Source organism: Hippopotamus amphibius, chromosome 12 (genome assembly GCF_030028045.1).
Source record: "Hippopotamus amphibius kiboko isolate mHipAmp2 chromosome 12, mHipAmp2.hap2, whole genome shotgun sequence".
NCBI classification, from domain to species: domain Eukaryota; kingdom Metazoa; phylum Chordata; class Mammalia; order Artiodactyla; family Hippopotamidae; genus Hippopotamus; species Hippopotamus amphibius.
The window spans coordinates 10,056,250-10,076,466 of record NC_080197.1 but is presented as its reverse complement, the minus strand read 5'-3'; the positions used below and the strand labels follow the sequence as shown (position 1 = coordinate 10,076,466).

The 20,217-nt window shown below is 48.4% G+C and overlaps 1 protein-coding gene across 4 annotated transcripts in view; it reads right to left on the bottom strand.

Moving 5' to 3' along the window:
• The window catches only part of NFATC2 (nuclear factor of activated T cells 2), a 154,540-nt gene that overhangs the window by 55,471 nt on the left and 78,852 nt on the right, over positions 1-20,217 (bottom strand). For all 4 annotated transcript variants that reach the window (XM_057703013.1, XM_057703011.1, XM_057703012.1 and 1 more), the window contains 3 exons: positions 19,799-20,001; positions 18,682-18,854; positions 4,464-4,604 (listed from right to left, as the gene is read on the bottom strand). In XM_057703013.1, coding sequence (XP_057558996.1) covers positions 4,464-4,604; positions 18,682-18,854; positions 19,799-20,001 — 517 coding nt within the window. The remainder of the gene's footprint in view (positions 1-4,463; positions 4,605-18,681; positions 18,855-19,798; positions 20,002-20,217) is intronic.

Genomic DNA, 20,217 nt, shown 5'->3' with positions numbered 1-20,217 from the left:
GCGTTTTGGAAAAAAGAAGTTGAGCAACAGGGATTCCCCCTGCAGAAGGCGGTCCTGGGCTGGGAGGCGAGTGCTTGGGGTCAAAAGAGCAGCACCGGTTCCCTGCAAGTACAAGGCAATCCCCCCTCTGTCTGTCAGAGCCACCCGGAGCCAGACATCCCACCAGGGAAGCCCCAAACTTCTCTGGGGGCCCAGGGGCAGCTCAGACACCTGGGCTTGTCTGTTGGCATCGATCCAGGAACCACATTCACCCCAGATTCTTTTACGTTAGACACGCAACAGCCCTAAACGCACCCTCCTGCCCTCCATGACCTGCCGCAAAATCCAAGAGTCTATCTCACCACAATGTGGTTCAAGTCAGTGGCCCAGAGCAGCTATAGGATCTTCAGGCAAATCAACCTGGTTCTTAGCCTTCTCAGAGTAGAACAGCTAATGATCAAGGATACAGACGCTAGAGCCAAGTTCCTAGGGGCCAACCAAGCACTGCCATTTACCAGCTGTGTGATCTCCACCAAGTTATCTAACCTCTCTGTGCTCAGTTTCTCATCAGAAAAAAAATGAAGGAATAGTAGCTATCTTGTAGGGCTGACATGAGGAATCAGGCTGATTAATACATTTCAAGTGCTTAGAACAAGGCCTGGAACATAGTTTGTTACTACTTATTCTTGTTTTGCAACGTCTCTTGGTTCCATGAGATAAAATCATACCCGTCCTTGTCTTTCTACAGCCTAAATATGATAACAATAATAAGAATAAAAGCTAACATTTAATGAGCATCCACAATGTGCCAAGCTCTATGCAAAGAGCCTCAGATTTAAATCAACTGTATTTTACAAAAGAGGAAACACTGGCTCAGAGAGGTGAAATGACTTACCCAGGATGACAAAGCTACCAAATGCAGATCATGGATTCAAACCCAGCCTGTATGACCTCAGAGCTATGCTGGTAACCACTGCAGCTTACAGCCTCCCAAAGTTTGCCCATCAGGCCCGCACCTGGGGCAGTGTGTGTCCAATAAACGATGTCTCTGGCCTGAGCAATGAGAATGTTGGAGAGACCGTAAAAATAACAATGAACACTCCACGAGCACTCCCGATGCGCTGAGTACCCACTGCTCGCTTACACATTTAACTCTGGGAGGGAAAGATTAGCTAGTTTACTGGAATCTGAGGTCCAGGAAAGTTGAACAAGACGATGCTGGGTATTATCTGCAGATGAGTCTCCTGACTTCTCCAGGCTTAGCCACTTGCCTTCCACGGGTGTCAGGTTAGATGAGATAAGATGCAGAAAGCAGCAGGCAAAGGGGCCACCAAAGACAGTATTCAATCCGAGGAAACTATTATCATTCCTCTTCTTATTAACATGTGACTTTTCAAAGTTGAAACAGACTCTGGGTTTTTCTCCCTTCAAGAGGTAAACAAATTTCTTCTAAAACCAAGAGAAGGAAAGGTGGAGAATAAATGCCTGCCTTCCTTCCATCCATCCATCCATCCATCCATCCATCCACCCACCCATTCAGCAAATATCTATTTGAGCCCTTGAGTAGCCTCAGCAGTACATGAGCTCCCTGGACAGCTGAAAGCTGTCTGGCTCCTAACTCCACAAGGAACTTGGTAGCACCTCGCCTCTAAGCCATCTCTGCACAGTTCCAGCAGCCCCAAAAGGAGACTGCCAACCTGGACACAGAGAACAGGATGTCTGTATATTACTAGCATCTTCCTCTCTGTCAATGAGGTGCCTTGAAGCCATACACTTCTTGTGAAAGTCAGCAGAAGGCCAGCAAGATGATTTCCTGGTCCTGGAGATCCATCAAAGCTAGAGAGGCTAATGCTTACTTGCCATTTATATTTCATGCCACTCTCCTGCTCAAGAACCCACCATGACTCCCTATTACCTTACTTGCGTGCAGACTAAACCAAGGCCGTGTCTCTACCTGGCACTGGGAGACCTCTCTGCTCTGGGCTTCACCTGCCCATCAAAGTACTTCCTGTTGATAACCAGACTCTATTCCAGCCACACAGATTTGCTGTCTCATGAGAATCTAGTAACTTCTTGCCATAGAGAGTATTTTATACTGTTCCACTGCCTGAAAAATAAAGCCTCCAAAACGTATCAAGATGCTTCAAAATGTGCATGCCCCCTGAATCCACTACACCACATGTAGGCTTCAACCCTAGGAAATAATAATAACAAGCAGCATTGGCTAACACATATTGAGAACTTACTATATACAGTTTTCCCTCCGTACCCACAGGTTCCATATCCGTGGATTCAACCAACCACAGACAACAGTATTGCCCCCCCCAAAAATTCCAGAAAGTTCCAAAAGGCAAAACCTGAATTTGCCACTCACTGGCAACTGTTTATATAGCATTTACCTGGCCTTAGGTTATTATAAGTAATCTAGAGTGATTTAAAGTATATGAGAGGATGTGCATGGTTTCCACGCAGATACTACACCACTGTATACAAAGAACTTAAGCATTTGTGGAGTTTGGTATCCACGGGGGCCCTGGCACCGACCCCTCACAGGTACTGAGGGACAACTGCACCAAGCATTTATGAACTAAATCTCATGACCACCCTATGAGGTAAGACTGCCACCATTCTCATTATACAGAGAAGGAAACTGTTGCCCAGAGAGGTTAAGTAACTTGCTCAAATTCCCCCAGCTAGACAGTAGTAGAACTGGGCTTTGAACACAAGCAGACTGGCTAGAGAGCATGAGTCCTTTCCTAGCTGACCGAAGGAATATAGAGGATGTTCATCACTGAGTTACTTACAATAGCCCACAGGTGGAAGCTTCCTAATGCCTGATAAAAGGAGAATGGTTAAGAAAGTACGGGACAACCACATGCGAGCTGCAATGCCCCCACTTACACATCTGTGTTCCTCTCCCCTCACAACACCACCATAACCCCTCAAACCCGCGGGGACTGACCACCTGCCTTCTGAACCACTCAAACCCATCCCTCCACCTCCCCACTGCCACAGCCTGACAATGTCTTTTTTTTTTTTTTTTTTGGCAATGGCTTCATCAAACCTCTTTAAAATTATCTGCCTTCTATCATGCTTCCAAAGTATGAGGAAGCAGTTCTCACATCCTGGTCACAGAGCCAGCCCATTCCGAGAGGAGGCTTTGTGTGAATTGGGAAGAAGCACCCATTCCCCCAAGACACTCCATTCCCTCCCATCAGAAGCCGTCTTAGCAGTTAGGACCTCCATGGTGTATGCAGTTAGGACGGCAGCCCCCAGAGGAGGTGCCCTCAGGCAGTACAAAATCCCCACAAGTGGATGACCTGCCTGTTATATTCTGTGGATCAACCTCGGTGCAGTAAACAAACAAACAAAGAAACATCAACACCCTCTGAATTAACCTACTGAAATCATGTCCATAGGAAGAAAACAAAAAAGCCCAGCCTAGCACCCATAAGTATCAAATAAATTATATAACCTGATATTTTTCCTACTTCAGCTCATTGTCTTTTTACCATGCCCTCAATGGTAATCACATTAACAGTCCGTATAAGAAAGAATATACGTGTCCAATAAACAGAAACGTTAAACCTCTCATAGCAAAGGAGTGCAAAGTCAAGAAAGTACCAATTCAGCAAACCTTTTTTTTCAAAAACAAAAAACATGGCACTTCTAGGATGGGGTGAAACTACACAGTATTGGTGGAAGTTTCCAATTTGTATATTTCTGGAAGGTAACTTGAATTCTAGAAGCAATAGTATTTAAAGCTCTCAAAATGGCTATCCAAAATTCCAATCTGGAATAAACCCTAAATAAACAAAAATGATACACATGAAGATTCATGTATAAGAAGATTAATTAATTAATCCTACAAGTACAACAAGATTAACCACAATACTATTTATAATAAAAATATAATTAGTCAATGTTTATTGACTTACAATATACCTGGTGCTATTATAATTACCTGACGTGTATTAGCTCATTTAACCCTTGGGAAAACCTTATGACTCTTGTTATTATCATTCTATACATAAAGAAAGAGAGGCACAGAAAGGTCAAGTAATTTGCCTAAGATCACAGAGCAAGCACGTAGCAAAGGCAGGATTTGAACTCAGGATATTCAGGGCCAGAGCACACATGATTAATCACCGTGCTGTTAGTCCCCCCTTCTTGATAATATCAAAAAAAAACCTGAAAAATAATGTGTCTCTATGTGAAAAAATAATTTAAAAATAAAGAGAGGGGGTGGGCAAAACCTTATTATCCCACAAAACAAGCCAGGATGCGTTAAAGTACATTACGGCAGATTCACACAACGGTGAACCGTGCTGATATCAAGATCGCTGGAGACAAGGGAAATGTCTCACAGTGAGTAAGGAGAGCAGGACTGAAAACTCTACACAATGGGATCTACCCCCCCAAATCAATGCCATTGGGAAGAAAAAGATGGTCACTTTTGTACGGCACTCAGAAGGCCCCCTGACCTGTGGTCTTCTCGGTAAACACGACTTTGGACTCGGCCGTGAAGTTCTGTCCTGTGAGAATCATCTGCTGGCCTCCGTAGACCAGGCAGCTGTCGATATCTTGTCTTTCCACCATGGGCAGCTCGTGGGCGGATCGCTGGGCTGCGGGCCAGAGAAAAAGAAGACACAGTGATGACGGGAGACGCCCACTCGGAACTGTCCAGTGACTGCATGGCAACAGGACGCGATGCCCTCTGCCCAGCTTTGTCACTTGTTGTCATTGCAAATGTGGAACCCTCACCCCTGGCAACCAGTGACTCTGCAATTGTTATGGTCTTGTCAAAGTGCCCAAAGGTATTTGGGCTAATTTTCTCCTAACAACATGTTTCATTTTCATGAATCAAGAGACAGATGCTTGTTCTCCTTTTAGAGAAGAAATAAGAATTTGATTTTTTTTTTAACAAAAAGATGGGCAAATCAACTTGTTGATAAGACATTTCTTTTGCTAGTGTGCACTCTCTGCTCCTGCACCTGATGTCAGCAACACGCGAAGAGTTCATGCATGTAAACTTTAGGACCTGATTCCTGAAGGTTTAGACGCCTTGGAATTCATTTGCCATCCTGAACACGATTTTCCCCCCTCGTTTCTCTGACCGCATCTCCTAGAACTCCCTCCTGCTCACTCTGCCTCAGTCACACATCTAGAATGTCCTCACCATCTCTCAAACATACACAGCATGCTATCTTTGAATGTCTGCACTTTCAGTCCTTCTCTCTGGAAGGTTCTTCCCCAATCACCCGCATGGCTGCCTTCCTCACTTCTTACAGGTTTCCACTCAGATGTCACCTGCTCAGAGAGGCTCCCTTACCCCTACGCTTCCACCCTCCCCTTCAGAGTTAAACAGCAGTACCCACCACCCCCTGTCCATCTGTCTGGCTGTGTCTTTCCCTCTCTTTCCCCTTTATCCTGCTCTATCCTGCTCAGTTCATCTCCAAGGAACTTTCTACTTTCAGATATGCTACATGTAACTTTATTGGTTCATTTGTCTTTCGTCTCTTCTCCAGGAGACCGTAAGCCCAGGAGGGAGGAACATTGCTTTGTGCATGCTGGGAGCCTAGGGCTGGGGACAGTGCCTAGGACTTAGCAGGGTCTGCTTGAGATGGATGGATGGAAGGATGGATGGAAGTACAGACGGAAGGAAGGAAGGGAGGGAGGCAGGAGGGACGGAAAGGAGGGAGGAGGGAGGGAAAGAAAGGAGGGAGGAGGGAAGGAGGGAGGGAGGGAAGGAAGGAAGAAAGGAGAGAGGTATGGATACAGATGCAGGTCAGCATATCTTGACACACATACATATCTCAGTATCTCTACATCCTCATCTGTATTTACAGTGAGGAATGGCCTAGGCTGAGAGTTTAACCACAGCGAGTTACTTGAATGCTCATAGTAACCTTCTAAGGAAGCAAGTACTAAAATTATTCACCACTGGGGAGAAAACTAAGGCCTAGGAGAAGCCAGATGTGGTGACCCTTAGACTTGACCCCTCCAGAACTAGTCTGTCCAGCTCCAGAGCCCCATCTTTTAGCCCCTTCAGCCAGCCGATTCTTCTGGAAGGAGGGCTGCAGGAAAAGATGAAGACCCTCCCCAGATGCCTTTCCTGGGCAGGGTGAGAAAGGAGTCCCAGCCAGCACGAGGGACCATCTCCTTGGCCTCGCCTTGGCAGCATGAGCCGAAGAGGCCGGCCCTCCCCCGGGTGAGTCAGCCTGAGCCCCTGGCGTTCCTCCCAGAGCCCGAGAACTGGGCAGAGGGCCAACCCTTTCCGTGCCAGGGGCCTGCAGACCTCCCCATCCGGGAGCCGGGGATGCAGCCGCATCAGGCCCAAGGCGCAAACCTAACCATGCCCTCCTGGACAGCCCGGGCCTCCAGGTCCAGCCACCCCCTCCCTTCTGCCCTGGAGCCACGTCGAAACCAGTCCCTTCAGGAGCAACCATACACTTGGCAACATTTAAGGAGTCTGCTGTGGACCAGACGCTCCCAGACACTTGACATTGAAAATGCAGCCCGACGACTCTCAGTGATCCCCCTGCCGGTATCTTCCCGTCCCAGGCTCAGCCCAGGCTCTCTGTTTCCAGGGCCCCCACCAGCCAGCACGGTTCTAAGGGGCTGCCAGTTAAGAGCACATATTAAAAAGGCCTCTCTGCAGAAGCTGCTAATTTCTCCCACATGGGCTGGGTTATTCCTCCTTTCTTTAAATAGAGGAGTTTTGTATGACTTCCTAACTGAGCTGCCACCAATGGAGATTTATTAGCAGTGAACACAGCAGCTACACCCCCTAGATGAGCAGGTCTCGCCTTTTAAGATCTGCCTTTGATGCGTTTGGGGGGCTTGTGGGGGCTTTTGGTCCCAGGGATGGGTGGGGAGGCGGCAAGAGCCATCCCTCCCATTTTGCAGGTGGAAAGCCTGAGTCATCGCTCCTGGGCAAGGCGGCCAAGGGCTCACAGCCAGCCAGGCCGGGGACTGGACGTGGCCATGAGCTCTCAGTGCTGGGCGGGAGGCTGGCTGTGAATCACTGTGCGTTGCTGTGAACAAAACCTGGCCGTTTCCTGAAGCAGCCTCATTGCTTCTCCCTCCGAAGCCTCACAGTTTCAAGCAACCAACTGATTTTCCCTTTGCCAAATCGACATTTCCCACCCCTTCTCCTTACCTGAAGGAAAACTATCTTTTCTAATGAAAATTTAAAGACAAGAGTCCAGTTTGGCTTCCTGTACGCTTTTATCTGGACTCCAGTCTTGCAACTGGAAGTGTGGGCCAGACACATCAGTATCACTGGGGTGGGGGGGGGGGGGGAGGGGATTATTAGAGAGGCAGAGCCTCGAGCCCCACCCCAGACCTACGGAACCCAAATCTGCAGCTTCACAAGGAACCCAGGTGATTCTTATGAGTTCTCAAGTCTGAGAAGCACTGCTTAGCACTGGCTACACATTAGCATCAGCTGGGGAGTTGAAACAATGACGACACCAGGCCCTAATTCTACCACTTTTCAGACAGGAAGACAGATGCTCAGAACTCGGCTTCATGGAGGGGCAGCTCCTGCCAGAATGAGGCTGTCATGTTGGACAGTCCTTGGTTCCAGCTCAAGTCCCACCAGGTGATCCTTGCATGGGGCTTCCCAGCTCTAAACCTCACTTTTCCCGTCTGAAAAACGGGGCTATTTTCAGACCCATCTCACAGGCTACTGTGAGGGTTAAATGGAAGAGCTCACAGGAAGTGTATCTGGCTCAATAAATACCAGCCAGTAAGGCGAACAACATGGAGAGCTGTAGTTCCTTGAGCAGTTGCCCTGTGCTTGGTGCCGGGAACCACTGCTGTCTTAAATATTTCACCAAATAAGTGTGTACCATGTCCACGTGTTTACACACAGCACTGCTCTTGTCACTGCTGTTCTTGGTGGATCTCAACCCAAACCCCAGGTTTCTTGGCCCCGAATCCCAGCATTTTTCAAAGTGAGGTTCCCAGGCCACCTGCAGCTGAATCACCTGGTTGGGGGAGGCACTTAACAAAAATGCGGCCGCCCAGAATCTCCTAGAGGAGGCTGGACATCTGCATTTAAACAATCTTTCCAGGTGACTTGCTACACCCATTCTGTTTGACAGCCAAGTCCCACACTTAAGAGGCCACCTGAGGACAAGGGGACCTCCTCCAGGGGAGGCCCCGCATCCTCAGAGAGCCCAGAGGCAAAGCACATGAATCCAATTAGCCTCTGAAAGAGGAACTGAAGACAGGCAAACAGCAACCAAAATTACCCTCCTGGGGTCCACTTCCTTCTCTCTCTCTCTGATGCAACCTCCAACACCTAGGGCTACTAATTGGGGTGACACCGTCCAGGACCTATGGGAGGGCTCTCTGCAAGCCCACTGGGCCAGCCAGGCCTGTGCTACCACCTCCCATCGTCCCCATGGAGCCCCACTGGGCTCTTCGACCACTAGAGACTCCAGACCCTTCAAACCCCAAACCCTGCAGTGTTCTAACCAAACCGGGGGCCACCAGCTGAAAGCCAAGCCCACAGGCCCGGGTCTCACCTGTGAGTGGCGGCTAGACCCTCTGCTCCGGCTTAAGCATCGAGGTGGCCCTCGCAGCCGGGGAGACTTTCCCAGGCTTCCCTCCTGCCCCTGGATTCTGGCACGTCATAAAGTGGCTTGGGGCTCCTGTGTTTTACGAGCTCTGAATCAACAGGGCGCTGTTGGTTTAGCCAGTTTGGGTGTTTACTTTCACTAGCAACAGTGGCTGATGGGGAGCAGAGCCGGGCAGCACAGGCTCAGTGAGGGGAATTCACACCAGGCAGGGGTTCTCCGGGCCAGCCTGATAGGGGACTGTCTGCAATCGGCCCATCACAGGGCTGCCTGGCCAAGAGGGACCGTCTACCCAGGAACCTCAGGAGCGAGGCAGAAGCCGGTCAGGGAAACTCGGTTGTGCAGAGTGGGTGGGTTCTGCTAATAACAGGGAATGATGACAGCTGCCATAGACAGCGTCTTGGATTCCAGCACTTCTTATATATGTTTATATTATAAAGCATACACAGGATGAGGCCCTTTACGGTCATGGGTCAAAGTAAGGATGCTGCCACGTGAAAGCCTGAGTTCGAAGCCCAGCTCAGTGACATCCTAGCTTTGGGACCCTGGGCAAGTCATTAATCTCTCTGTGCCTCTGTTTTCTCATCTATAAAATGGAACTCATCACAGTGCCAACTTCAGAGAGCCATTTGCAGATTAAATGAGCTAATGCACAGGAAGTGTGTGGCACCTCGTCAGAGCTCAATGAATGTCTGTCTATTTTTATCGCTAAACTTCATGAGACCACAAAGCAGGAATGATTCCCATTCTGGAGTGGAGGACGCTGAGTCTCCCAGAGAAGTCACATGTCTGAGAGCTCCCAGCTACCTAAGGCTCACAGGCAGAACTTGAACCCAGACTGTGGGATTCCCCTACCCAGAGGGGAACCCTTTTAGTAAAATGGAGAAGGACCCAGTGGGAAGGCCGCCAGCCAGCCCAGCCCCCATCAGTCTCACTCTGGCCCAAGCACTGACCACCCCCCACCCCAGCTGCTGTAAACCCTTCTTGCCTGGACATCAGGCCCCTGTCCCTGGCTGTGAGCCTGGCCCAGCCCAGAGCAGGGTGCTGACTCAGGCCTCCCTGGGAGGGGCCGGCAGCAGGGCCCTCAGGCCCCCTCACGCCTTGGCCACTGCTGGGTCTTTCCTGGGAAGGGGGAGGCTGGGACAGAGGAACTCAATGCTCCCCGAGCGTGGGGTTCACCTCTGGGAGGGACCTGTCAGCTTTCACAGCACGGGAGTGGGGTGTGGTACCTGCAAATGCAGGGGGTGCGCGGCACATGAGACCACCTTCAGTTCTGGACCTCAGGGGCTCTCAGTTTCCTCCTTGGGAAAAAAGAGCACGAACACCAGCCCTGCAAGACTGGTACCTCTCGTCCAGTCCCCACAGAGCTGGGTCCACAGGAGGGGCTCTTACTCTTCCCCACTCCACTGGACTAACAAGGAGCCCCCGCAGAATATTCCCACATATCTCCAGTAACCGAGACCCCTCCAGGCGGCTCCATGACTCTCCATTTGACTAATGAGCTCCCTGGTCACTGGGGGACCCAGGCAGCCCGGACAGAGAAAAGGACATGGGTTTTAACCTCCGGCTCTGCCCCTTCCCTTGCCAGCCATGTGACTAGCAAATCAGCCCTTCTGAGCCTCAGCCCACTCGATATAAGCTCTGAGTCTTCAAGAGGAGTCTTCCAAGGCTATGATGAGGATGGAAACGAGTTAACATATGTGACAGCTGGGGGTACGTGGCAGCTCTTCAGTCATGGGGAGTTTCGCCTCCCCCGCCCCACAAAACTAGCTCCGTAAAACGCCATAGTCACAGGGCCAAGTAACCATATCAATCAGCAGAGAAGCCACCCCAATCCTGGGCTCCCCAAAAACCCAGCTTTCCTGTAATCGCCACCCAGCCAACCCACAACACCAGGCAGATAATCATCTAAGCTCCTCTTAGCCGCAGGGCATGCAGCCTGCTGCCAGCTCACCTGAAACAATTCGTGTTTGTTAAACTCCCACACCTACTGCAGCCCGGGCTGTGGGCTCTCGGCAGTGACAGAGTGACAGCCAGAGGTACGTAACGTCTGCTTTGCAGAGCTGTGGGGAGGGCTGCAAGTGGGAAAGTATGAAACATACCACAAGAGAGGCACTGGAACTATTCTACTGTATTGAGACTGGTACTATTACCATCCCCATTTTACAGATGAGAAAACTGAGGCACAGAGTGCTAAGTAACTTCCCCAGGACTAAACAGCTAGTAAGTGGCAGACGCAGGATGTGAACCCAGGCCCACAGTCCTAACCATCACCCTAACCCTGCTTCTTCCCATCATGTTGGTTTCTGATGTTTCTGAAATGTGGTCCCTTGGTTATTGCTTAAAAGTCACCTCGGAGAGCTAGGGCTGACAAAGGCCTGCCCTATCTGCCCTCTGTCCAGGTCCCAAATTTCACCAAGACTTACTGCTACAGGATCGCGAGGGAGATAAGCCATTGCAGAGTGGTGGGAGGGTGCCCACAGTTCCCTGAGAGTTGTTGAACTGGTCCTCAGTTTATATGAGATGATGTCACCCTTTGGGGTTCTGGCCCAAATTAATCTGTCACTCGTGATGAAGCTCAACCTTGGTGTCCTGGGATCCAGCAGGACATGGATGTCACAGCTGGCTTGGCCCCTTATTAGTTATGTGACCACAGGTTATTAGTTTAACCCCTCTGTGCTTCCATTTTCCCATCTATAAAATGGGAACAGATGCTGAGTTTCTGGTGTTCTCACAGTGATTCAGCAGCAACAGAGAAAGTGCTTGACACACAGCAGTCAATTGATAATTGTTCCTTGTCCTTTACCTCTTCTCCATCTGTCCCCCTCATGTCCTTCCCTCCTCCATTCGGTCTTCAAGTATTTATCAGCATCTACTCTGTGCCAGGCACTGTGCTAAACGAGTTTTAAAATATAGATCACATCACACCAGTCCCTTAGGTAGAACTCAAGGCTTCCCATTTCACTTAGAATAAAATCCAAAGTCCCAAGCTTCCTCTCAGACCTCACCTCCTACACCTCTCCCTACCCCTGTCACTCTGAACAACCTTTGTGGCTCTAGTTCTGTTCCCTGATGACGCCAAGCTTATCCCTGCCTCAGGGCCTTTGCACCTGCTCTACCCTCCAGCTGGGCCATGCTCCCCCATCACTCAGGTGCAGGTTAACATACCATCTCTTCAGAGAGCTCTTCCCTGATCAGCACAACTAAGGTTGCTGCTCCCCAACCCGCAAAGTCACCAACACATGGTCCTTGTTATTTTCATCACGACAGTTAGCTCTGTTTGAGATGATGTCTTTGCCTGCTTGTTCACTGTGGGTTTTCCCCACTAGAACGTGACTCCATGATGGTCAGAACTGTGTTTTGTTCACTGCTGGATCCCCAGTTCCCAGCACTATATAATGCACTCCAAACACAGTTTTAATTGAACGAATGATGCTAAGGAGCCCATAAGAACTATGCGGGTCATTCTGGCTTCCGGCCGGAGCAGATGGACGAAAGCATCTCTGATTTATGAAGCAAAGCACAATCAATTTTCCCATCTGTTCTAATTCTGAGGATTTTCATAAAGCACTGCTGCGTGATCACCCATCTCCCACGTCAGACTTAGGAGGTGGTAGTGGAGGAGTAAAGGGGAGGTGGTAAGGGAGGGAACAGTCTTATGGTTTCCTAAGCTCTCGCTTTCAGTAAAAGGCATATAAAACAACTGCGTTTCCATATGGAAAACGATGGACCTGGACCCTCTGCCACACCATACACAAAAATTAAACTGAGATGGTTTGTTTCCCTAAACCTAAAAGCCGGCATCGAAAACCTTCTAGAAGAAAACAGAAGAGAACATGTCTGCTGTCTTCAGATAGGCAGAGATGTCTTGGGGAAACGTAAAGAGCAATAATCCCCAAAGGGAAGAAAATAATAACTTAGACTTCATTCAAATAAAATACTGATGCTCTTAATAAGACACAATTTAGAAAGTAAACAGGCAAGCCACAGACTGGGGGAAAATATTCATAAAATATAAATCTGACAACAGAGTCATACCCAATGCATAAAGAACTAACGCAAGTTAACAATAAAAATATGAGTAACCCAATAAAAAACGGGCAAAAGCTTTGATAAAACATTTCACCAAAGAAGGTATATGACAGCCAATAAACACACAGATTAGGGCTCAGCATCCTTAGTCTTTAGGGAAATGTAAACTATCGGTTAGGCACAATGAGATACCATTTTACACTCAGCGGAATGGCTACAATTAGAAAGACTGACAAAGCCAAATATTGATGAGCACGGGAGCAAGTGGAATTTTCAGAAACTCTTGTACAGAGTGTAAAACGATTTGGAAAATACAGAAATTGAAACATACACTTTTCCCCATGACCCAGCAACTCCATTCCCGGGTATTCACCCAAAGGAAATGAAAGCATCTTTCCACAAAGGCCTTGAAGAAGAATGTTCACAGCAGCCTTATTCATGATCTCCAAACCCCGGAAACAACCCAAATGTCTATCAGTGGTAAATAAACAATTGTTATATTCATACAATTGAATACTGTTCAGCAATAAAAAAAAAAAGAATGAACCACTAAGTCACGCAATAACAGTGATGGATCTCAGAAACATCGTGCTAAGTAAAACTAACCAGACACAGAGGAGTCCATACTGGTTTTTTTATTCCATCACATGAAGTTCTAGAACAGGGAAAGCTCACCTATGGTGACAGAAATCAGAACACTGGTTGCCTGTGTGCGGGGCTGAGGAGGGGGGCATAGGCTGAGGGGTAGGAGGAAACTTACAGGAGTGAAGGAAAACACCCTGTATCTTGCTTTGAGTGGTGGTACAATTGTCAAAACCACTGAACGGAAGACTTACGGTCTGTGCAATGTAGTGTATCTTAATTATATCTCAGGAAAACATATCTATCTCACAAAAAGGGAGAGACTGAAAAGAGCATGTGAGAAAAGCCACTTTCTAGTCCGCACCTCATACCCACACCACCAACTCCTGCAGAACGAGTGATGTGAACTTACACCCTGTGCTCTGAGGGGGCAGGGCTTGGTGGGAAATTGCCTTAGGTGTTTTCAGAAATGTGATGAACAGAGAGGCCCCTTTGCAGGGCAGGGAGAAAACCCCTGGAAGGTTGTCTCGAGACAAGGCATCTGCCCCTGTGGACACGTCCACTCTGTCTCATCGCTGCCTCTCTCTCCCGTTGGACAGCCTGGGGACGCTTGCTTTCACACGTTCATTTTTTCCAACAAACATTCTCAAGACAGTTGCTATGCGCCAGGCCCTGGCTGACACCCACTGGTCCCTAACCTCACCTGAGAGAGACTGACAAGTAAATCGGGTATCAGTGCACAGAGAGGGGACCCCATACCCTGCGGGGTGAGGGCAAGCTTCCTCCTGGAGGAAGGCCATCTAAACAGGGACCTTGGATAAGGAGAGGTTAACTGAGTAACTGAAGGATAGGGTGAGGGGCGGGGGCAGTGGGTCTCTAACTTCTCTGAGGGTCAGAATCACTGGGCGCCTCTGAAAGTCTCTGGGCCCAGACCTCACTGCAGACCAACTGAATCAGTGCTTCTGGGGTGGGAACTGGGCATCGTATTTTTCCTCAAGGTCCCCAGGTGATTCCCACATGCAGCTAAGACTGTTCTGGATGGAGATGACAGCACAGGTGAAAGCCTAGGAGCCACAGGAAGACCCCCGTGGATCTGGGAATTGAGGAGCAGAGACGAGAGTGAAGCCAAGAAATGCAGCTGAGGAGGTGTAGTGGGTTGAACTGAGCCCCTGGCAAGACTTCCTGGGACTTCCCTGGTGGTCCAGTGGTGAAGAATCTGCCTTGCAATGCAGGAGACGCTGGTTCGATCCCTGGTCGGGGCAATAAGATCCCACATGCTGCAGGGCAACTAAGCCCGTGAGCCACAACTACTGAGCTCACATGCTGCAACTACTGAGCTCACACGTCTCAGCTGCTGAAGCCCACATGCCTGGAGCCCGTGCTCCTCAACAAGAGAAGCCCACGCACCACAATGAAGAGTAGTGCCCTGCTTGCCACAACTAGGGAAAGCCTGTGCGCAGCAACGAAGACCCAACACAGCCAATAAATACATTTATAAAAATAAAGAAGTACAATTAAAAAACAAAAACAAACTTCCTGCCCACCCAGAACCTTAGAATGTAACCTCATTTGGAAACAGGGCCTTCGATGATGTAAATATGGATGGAGATGAAATCACCCCAGATTACGGGGTGGGGGGGGAGGGCGGCTAAGCCAATGAGAGTGTCATATGAGAGACAAAAAAAGGGCACACAGAGAAGGCCATGTGAAGATGGTGGCAGACACTGGAGTGACGCATCTACAAGGAATGCCGGTAACCACTGGCCACCAGCGGAAGCCAGGAGAGGAGCCTGGAAAAGTCTCCCTCAGGACCTCTCAGAATGACCCAACCCTGACAACACCTTGATTTTGGGCTTGTGGCCTCCAGATCTGTGAGAGAATCAATTTCTGTTGCTGGAAGGCTCGTAGGTGGTGGTAATTGGCTTCGCCAGCCCTGGGAATCTCACACAAGAGGAAAGCAAGGGCTCTACCATCACGGGGATCTTGGAGTTGAAGCTGACACCTCTGAGGACCCCAGGGCTTGGGGTCGGGGGAGAAGAACTGTCCCATTTCAAGGGTCCCCGAGGATGAAAGGCTGCCCCCAGCTGCAACCGTGTGTAGGTTTTCTATCGGGCAAAATAAGGGTGGTTCCCTTCTGACCTCTTCCATGTTCTCCTACAAGTGGGAGGCAGGTTATCTGCCTGCAGTGGGATGCAGGTGGGGGTGGCCTCCAGAGCCTGGGAGACTGGAAAATGTTTGAAATACTCTCTGCTGAGAATAGGGGAGGGAACTCAAAGGACCTCCTTGGCAACACCAAAGATCTAGCAGAAATAGAAGGCTAAAAACATGTGGCATCCCTTCGTGCACAGGTGAGATTTGACCTTGGGCACACTGGACGGTAAATAAATAGAAGGAATCTGCCTTTCTAGAAAGTAAGTCCACTTTCCAAAGAGTGGCCCCCAGTGGCTTGTTCAAGACTTTTCTACTAGATTCTGAGAACTCACCCTTGATCCCTGAGACGTCACATAAAAGACACCTCCACAGCAAATAAGTTAGCTTTGCAAATAAGCACTAGCCCACTGAGTATTTTTCTTATCAACCCATCTTCCCCAAGGGGTGGACACAAAGCCAATTAGTCAACAAATATTTATTGTACACCTACTGTGTCAATACATGTCATGGACTAATTTGTCAACAAATATCGAATATCTCCCTAAGGATCAAACAAACAGTAAGTCAATTAGTCCTTAAATATTGATGGAACTGCTAGGCACTGAGCCAGGAAAACAGAACTAAGAAGGAGATAAAAATGACTGAAGACTCTGTCTTTCCTCTGTGAGAGGGAAAGGGGCCCATTGCTGGCTCCGTTTGGTATTGCCAGAAAGCCTGGTGTTATAGAAACCAAAAGAAGATATTTCACAGAACTAGAAAGTTGGAGACTCTGCCTGTGCTACCTACCAAGTAAAAATGAGTGAATCACCTTACCAAGAAAGTCTCAGTTTCCTTATCTGTCAAAGCACAGTAGTTGAATCAGCCAAATGCTTTTTTATAAGAATAGAGGGGAAAAAAAAAACCACTGTGTTCAAAGTTCAAACAACTTTTTAACACCCTGAGGATCTTGCTGGAGGTGCATGCAGTCAGTGATGATCCTTAAAAGTCTCAGATCAACAGGAGATACGATGACCTGAAGGACCCCAAAACAGAGAGGAACAGGAGCTCCTGTACACGGTCCCTCCCGTGGCCTCCTGATCCCCACCTTGCTACAAACCACAGCCCCATCCTGGAGACTGAGTCATTTGCCAGAAAGGCGAGACCTTATCTTCTCAAAATCCCCCAAATCACTGAGGAAGAGCCTGAGTTTCCTTCCCCAAACATCTTGAGATGTTCAAAACCAAGACCAGGGTGGGGCAGCCACCATGACTAGCACTTGGGGGACAGGGGTGGGGTCTGTTGGGCAGAGGAGGGGAATTCCAGTGTTTCTGAGATGATGTTTTTTGAACACTTGTTTTCCCTTGTTGTCTGCCGCTGGGTCTTTCTCCTCTAACATTAGAGCAGAAACTCACCACCACATTCAGCCTGATCCCCATTCTGACTCACCGGCCTGGAAGAAATCACAGGTCTCCTTCATCCTTTTCCAAAGACCAACCAAGACCAAGTTCTGGCTTCTCTCCCGAAGCGGGTCCACCCTGTCCCCCTGCTGGTCGAGGGCCAGTCCTCCTCAACCCTTCCCGCATAAAATATTCATACTTTCCGTTTCCTCATTAATATCTGATTAAGACTACCTCTGATGAATCCAAGCCACAGGCAGTTTGCAGCTGACCTACAGAGTATTTTGAATTTGTTGCCACTTTTTAAAAATCAGGAGATTATTGGTTTATCTTTTAAAAAAATCAGAGACTTTCCTGGTGGCGCAGTGGTTAAGAATCTGCCTGCCAATGCAGGGGACGTGGGTTCGATCCCTGGTCCAGGAAGATCCCACATGACCTGGAGAAACTAAGCCCATGCGCCACAACTACTGAGCCTGTGCTCTAGAGCCTGTGAGCCACAACTACTGAAGCCCACGCCTAGAGCCTGTGCTTTGCAACAAGAGAAGCCACTGCAATGAGAAGCCCCCACTCGCCACAACTAGAGGGCCCGTGCACGGCAACGAAGACACAACACAGCCAATGAAAATAAATATATAAATTAATTTTTAAAAATCAGAAGATTTGGCCACACTGAGTCAACACTGCCACATGGAAACAGTGGCTGGATTTGAGTAACAGCAGCCCATTTAGGTGGGGAACATGTCATCCTGGGTCCCAGTCTCCACCACTACCTACTACTTCCCACCCAGCCCACCCCACTCATGTCCACGACCTCCCTGGTCTCCGTAGGCAGCTGACTTTGTGACACCTAATTATGGTAAAATGTCCAGTAAAAAGGGGGGGAAAAACCCTGAAACATAATTGAATATGGAACATTACTGTAACAATGTAAAAAATATTCTTAGAAGAACAAGACTTTAAAAGTAATATAAACAGCCTTTGTTTCTGGAACAATGTTTACTTCTTTCCTTCTTTATGCTTTTAAAAATGACTTCTAAGCTCTCAGAAACTGAGCAGACAATAAGCTCTGTCATGTCTAACTACAAAATCCAACAACAAACTTGCCCAAAGTACCTAAGAATGATCTCAAAGTGATTTCTTCTTTTGAAGCCTGGTGGAGCTAGGCCAGGTCTCTGCTCAGAGCCTTTCCAAACAGCAGACCTTGGCCACTCTGTACTGGATTCTGAAAATCTTCTGTATCTTTGTTTGGGTGTCTTTATCGCCACCAGACTGTAAGTTCATTGAGGACAGAGAAAACATCTTGCTCATCTGCAGGCCCCCAGCACAGCACAAGACACTGACAGATTCTCAGTAAACACCCAGGGATGGGCTGAGGGTGATGAGGACGTGTGGTTCCTGCATGCCAAAGCTCCTGCTCAAATCCCAGCAGGGACAAGTTACCCAGCACCTCATTTCTCTCCCTCCTCTTCTCTAAAATGGGCATCATGACACCAGTTACTGCCAAGAACTGCTGTGAGTATTTAAAGAGTACTGCACACTGAGCAGTTAGCCCAGTGACTGCTGGAGTCACAGTGCAGTAAGCGAGAGCTGCTCTGATATTATTATTACTCTATTGAAAGAAGAGGAAAAAAAGAAAAAAGAGGACACTAAGTACAGTGAACTCACCCCAACTGCATCTACCCCTTTTGAGACCAGCACATTTATACATTTTAAATCTTCTAAACCAAGATGTAGGCTACTTATCAGCCATATTATTTTTTTTTTTACACCAAACCCTCCACAAGTAAATAGAAGCAGAGAGAAACCCTGAAATGTGCTCTGTCTCTGGTCCCTTTGATCATCTTGGGCCACTGCTGATCCCTGTGGGTCCTATACATTCTTGCTGGGTACCCTGCCCAGGCTACAGCACCCAGGCTGGAAGGTCAGGTACAGTGCACTTGCCAAAGACCGGCCCTGCCCAGAACCCAACTTACAGCACTCGATGGGGTTCGATGCCGTCTGCAAGGAGACGATCCTTCCGCTGGACTCTGGGATGTGCACCCGGAACACCAGCCTCACCCGCGTGTTCTTCCTCCCGATGTCCGTCTCGCCTTTCCGCAGCTCAATGTCTGCATTTCTCAGCTTCAGAATCCCAGCACAGTCGATGCTGCAGGAAAGTTGAGAACCCCATTGACAACCAACTGTCTCAGGGAGCAGGAAAGGTCACCCACAAGGGGCGGGGGGATTGCAATACACAGATGAATATTTCAGCCAGGAATTGAGACCAAAATGGGGGTAAAACACAAAGCAATCAGCGGAATAGCCCAGTGGAAATTACTTCTGTAGGGAGATTTTGCATGCCAACTTTTCTACTCTCAAAAGTATCTGAAAAACTCAAATACACAACTGGGAAAAACTGATTATGGACTACGCAATAGTAAGAGTAGTGTATGGACATAAAATACCTTGAATTTGATAAATGTACCGTGGTCACGTAAGAGACACTCTCGTTCTTAGGAAATGCATGGTCAAGCATTTCAAAGTAAAAAGGCATGATGTCTGCAACTAACTCTCAACTGGTTCAGGAAAAAATAGAGGGGGAGAAAAACAGTAATAAAACAAAGGTGGGAAATGTTAACAACTGGTCAATCTGAGCGAAGAGGGTAACAGGAGTTCTTTGTACGATGCTTGCAGTTTTCATGTTTGAGATTATTCTCTAATAAAGTTTTTTCAACTCCAACACACGGGTGCAATGTTTCCCACATTTTAGCCATGTGCATATTAGCTCTGTGAGGTTAGACCTATCTGCATTGCTGTTTAATAATTTGCCTTAAGTCAAATAAATTTTTAACGTCAATAAATCTAGCCTCATCCCAAGCAAGATAATCCAAAGATGTATAAGTATTCTTCCTCTTAATACACATGAAAAATATCCAGGTCTAGAACTTTTAAAACGGAAACTTTTAAAACAGACGCCTCTGTGGGCCCATCACAAATTGGGAACCACCGTCCATAGCTGCTTGCATCAACTCCATCCTCTCCCAAATCCCTGCCACTTGGCCCCACTCACTTCCCCGTGAAGACCCGCAGCCCTCGGCCCCCAGCCCTTACGTTGCCCTCATGTTGTTCTTTGGCTCCAGCGGAATCTCCAGGACTTTAGTGTTGCCCACAATCTTCTCGTAGCTGGTGGTGGTGACGGTCTTCCCCGTGATCCGGTGGACCTGGTAGAAGGCGTGGGGCTTAAGGATGCGCTCGTCAGCCGTCCCAATGAAGATCTGAAGCCCCAGCGGCTTGTTTTCCATGTAGCCGTGGAGCTGAGGGGAAGGAAACAAAATCAAATTATTACAGCCCAAATACCATACAGGGTATGCTGGCTATAGGTAACCAACAAAAATGATCAGAGGAGCTCCTGAGCAGCAGAAAGGACACAGGATTGCAGCTATGTCTAGAGGCACGGAGAACTGGAAGCAACCTGCATGTCCCGCCAGAGGGGAATGTTTGGATAAATTACAGGGATCTTCTCTAAAATG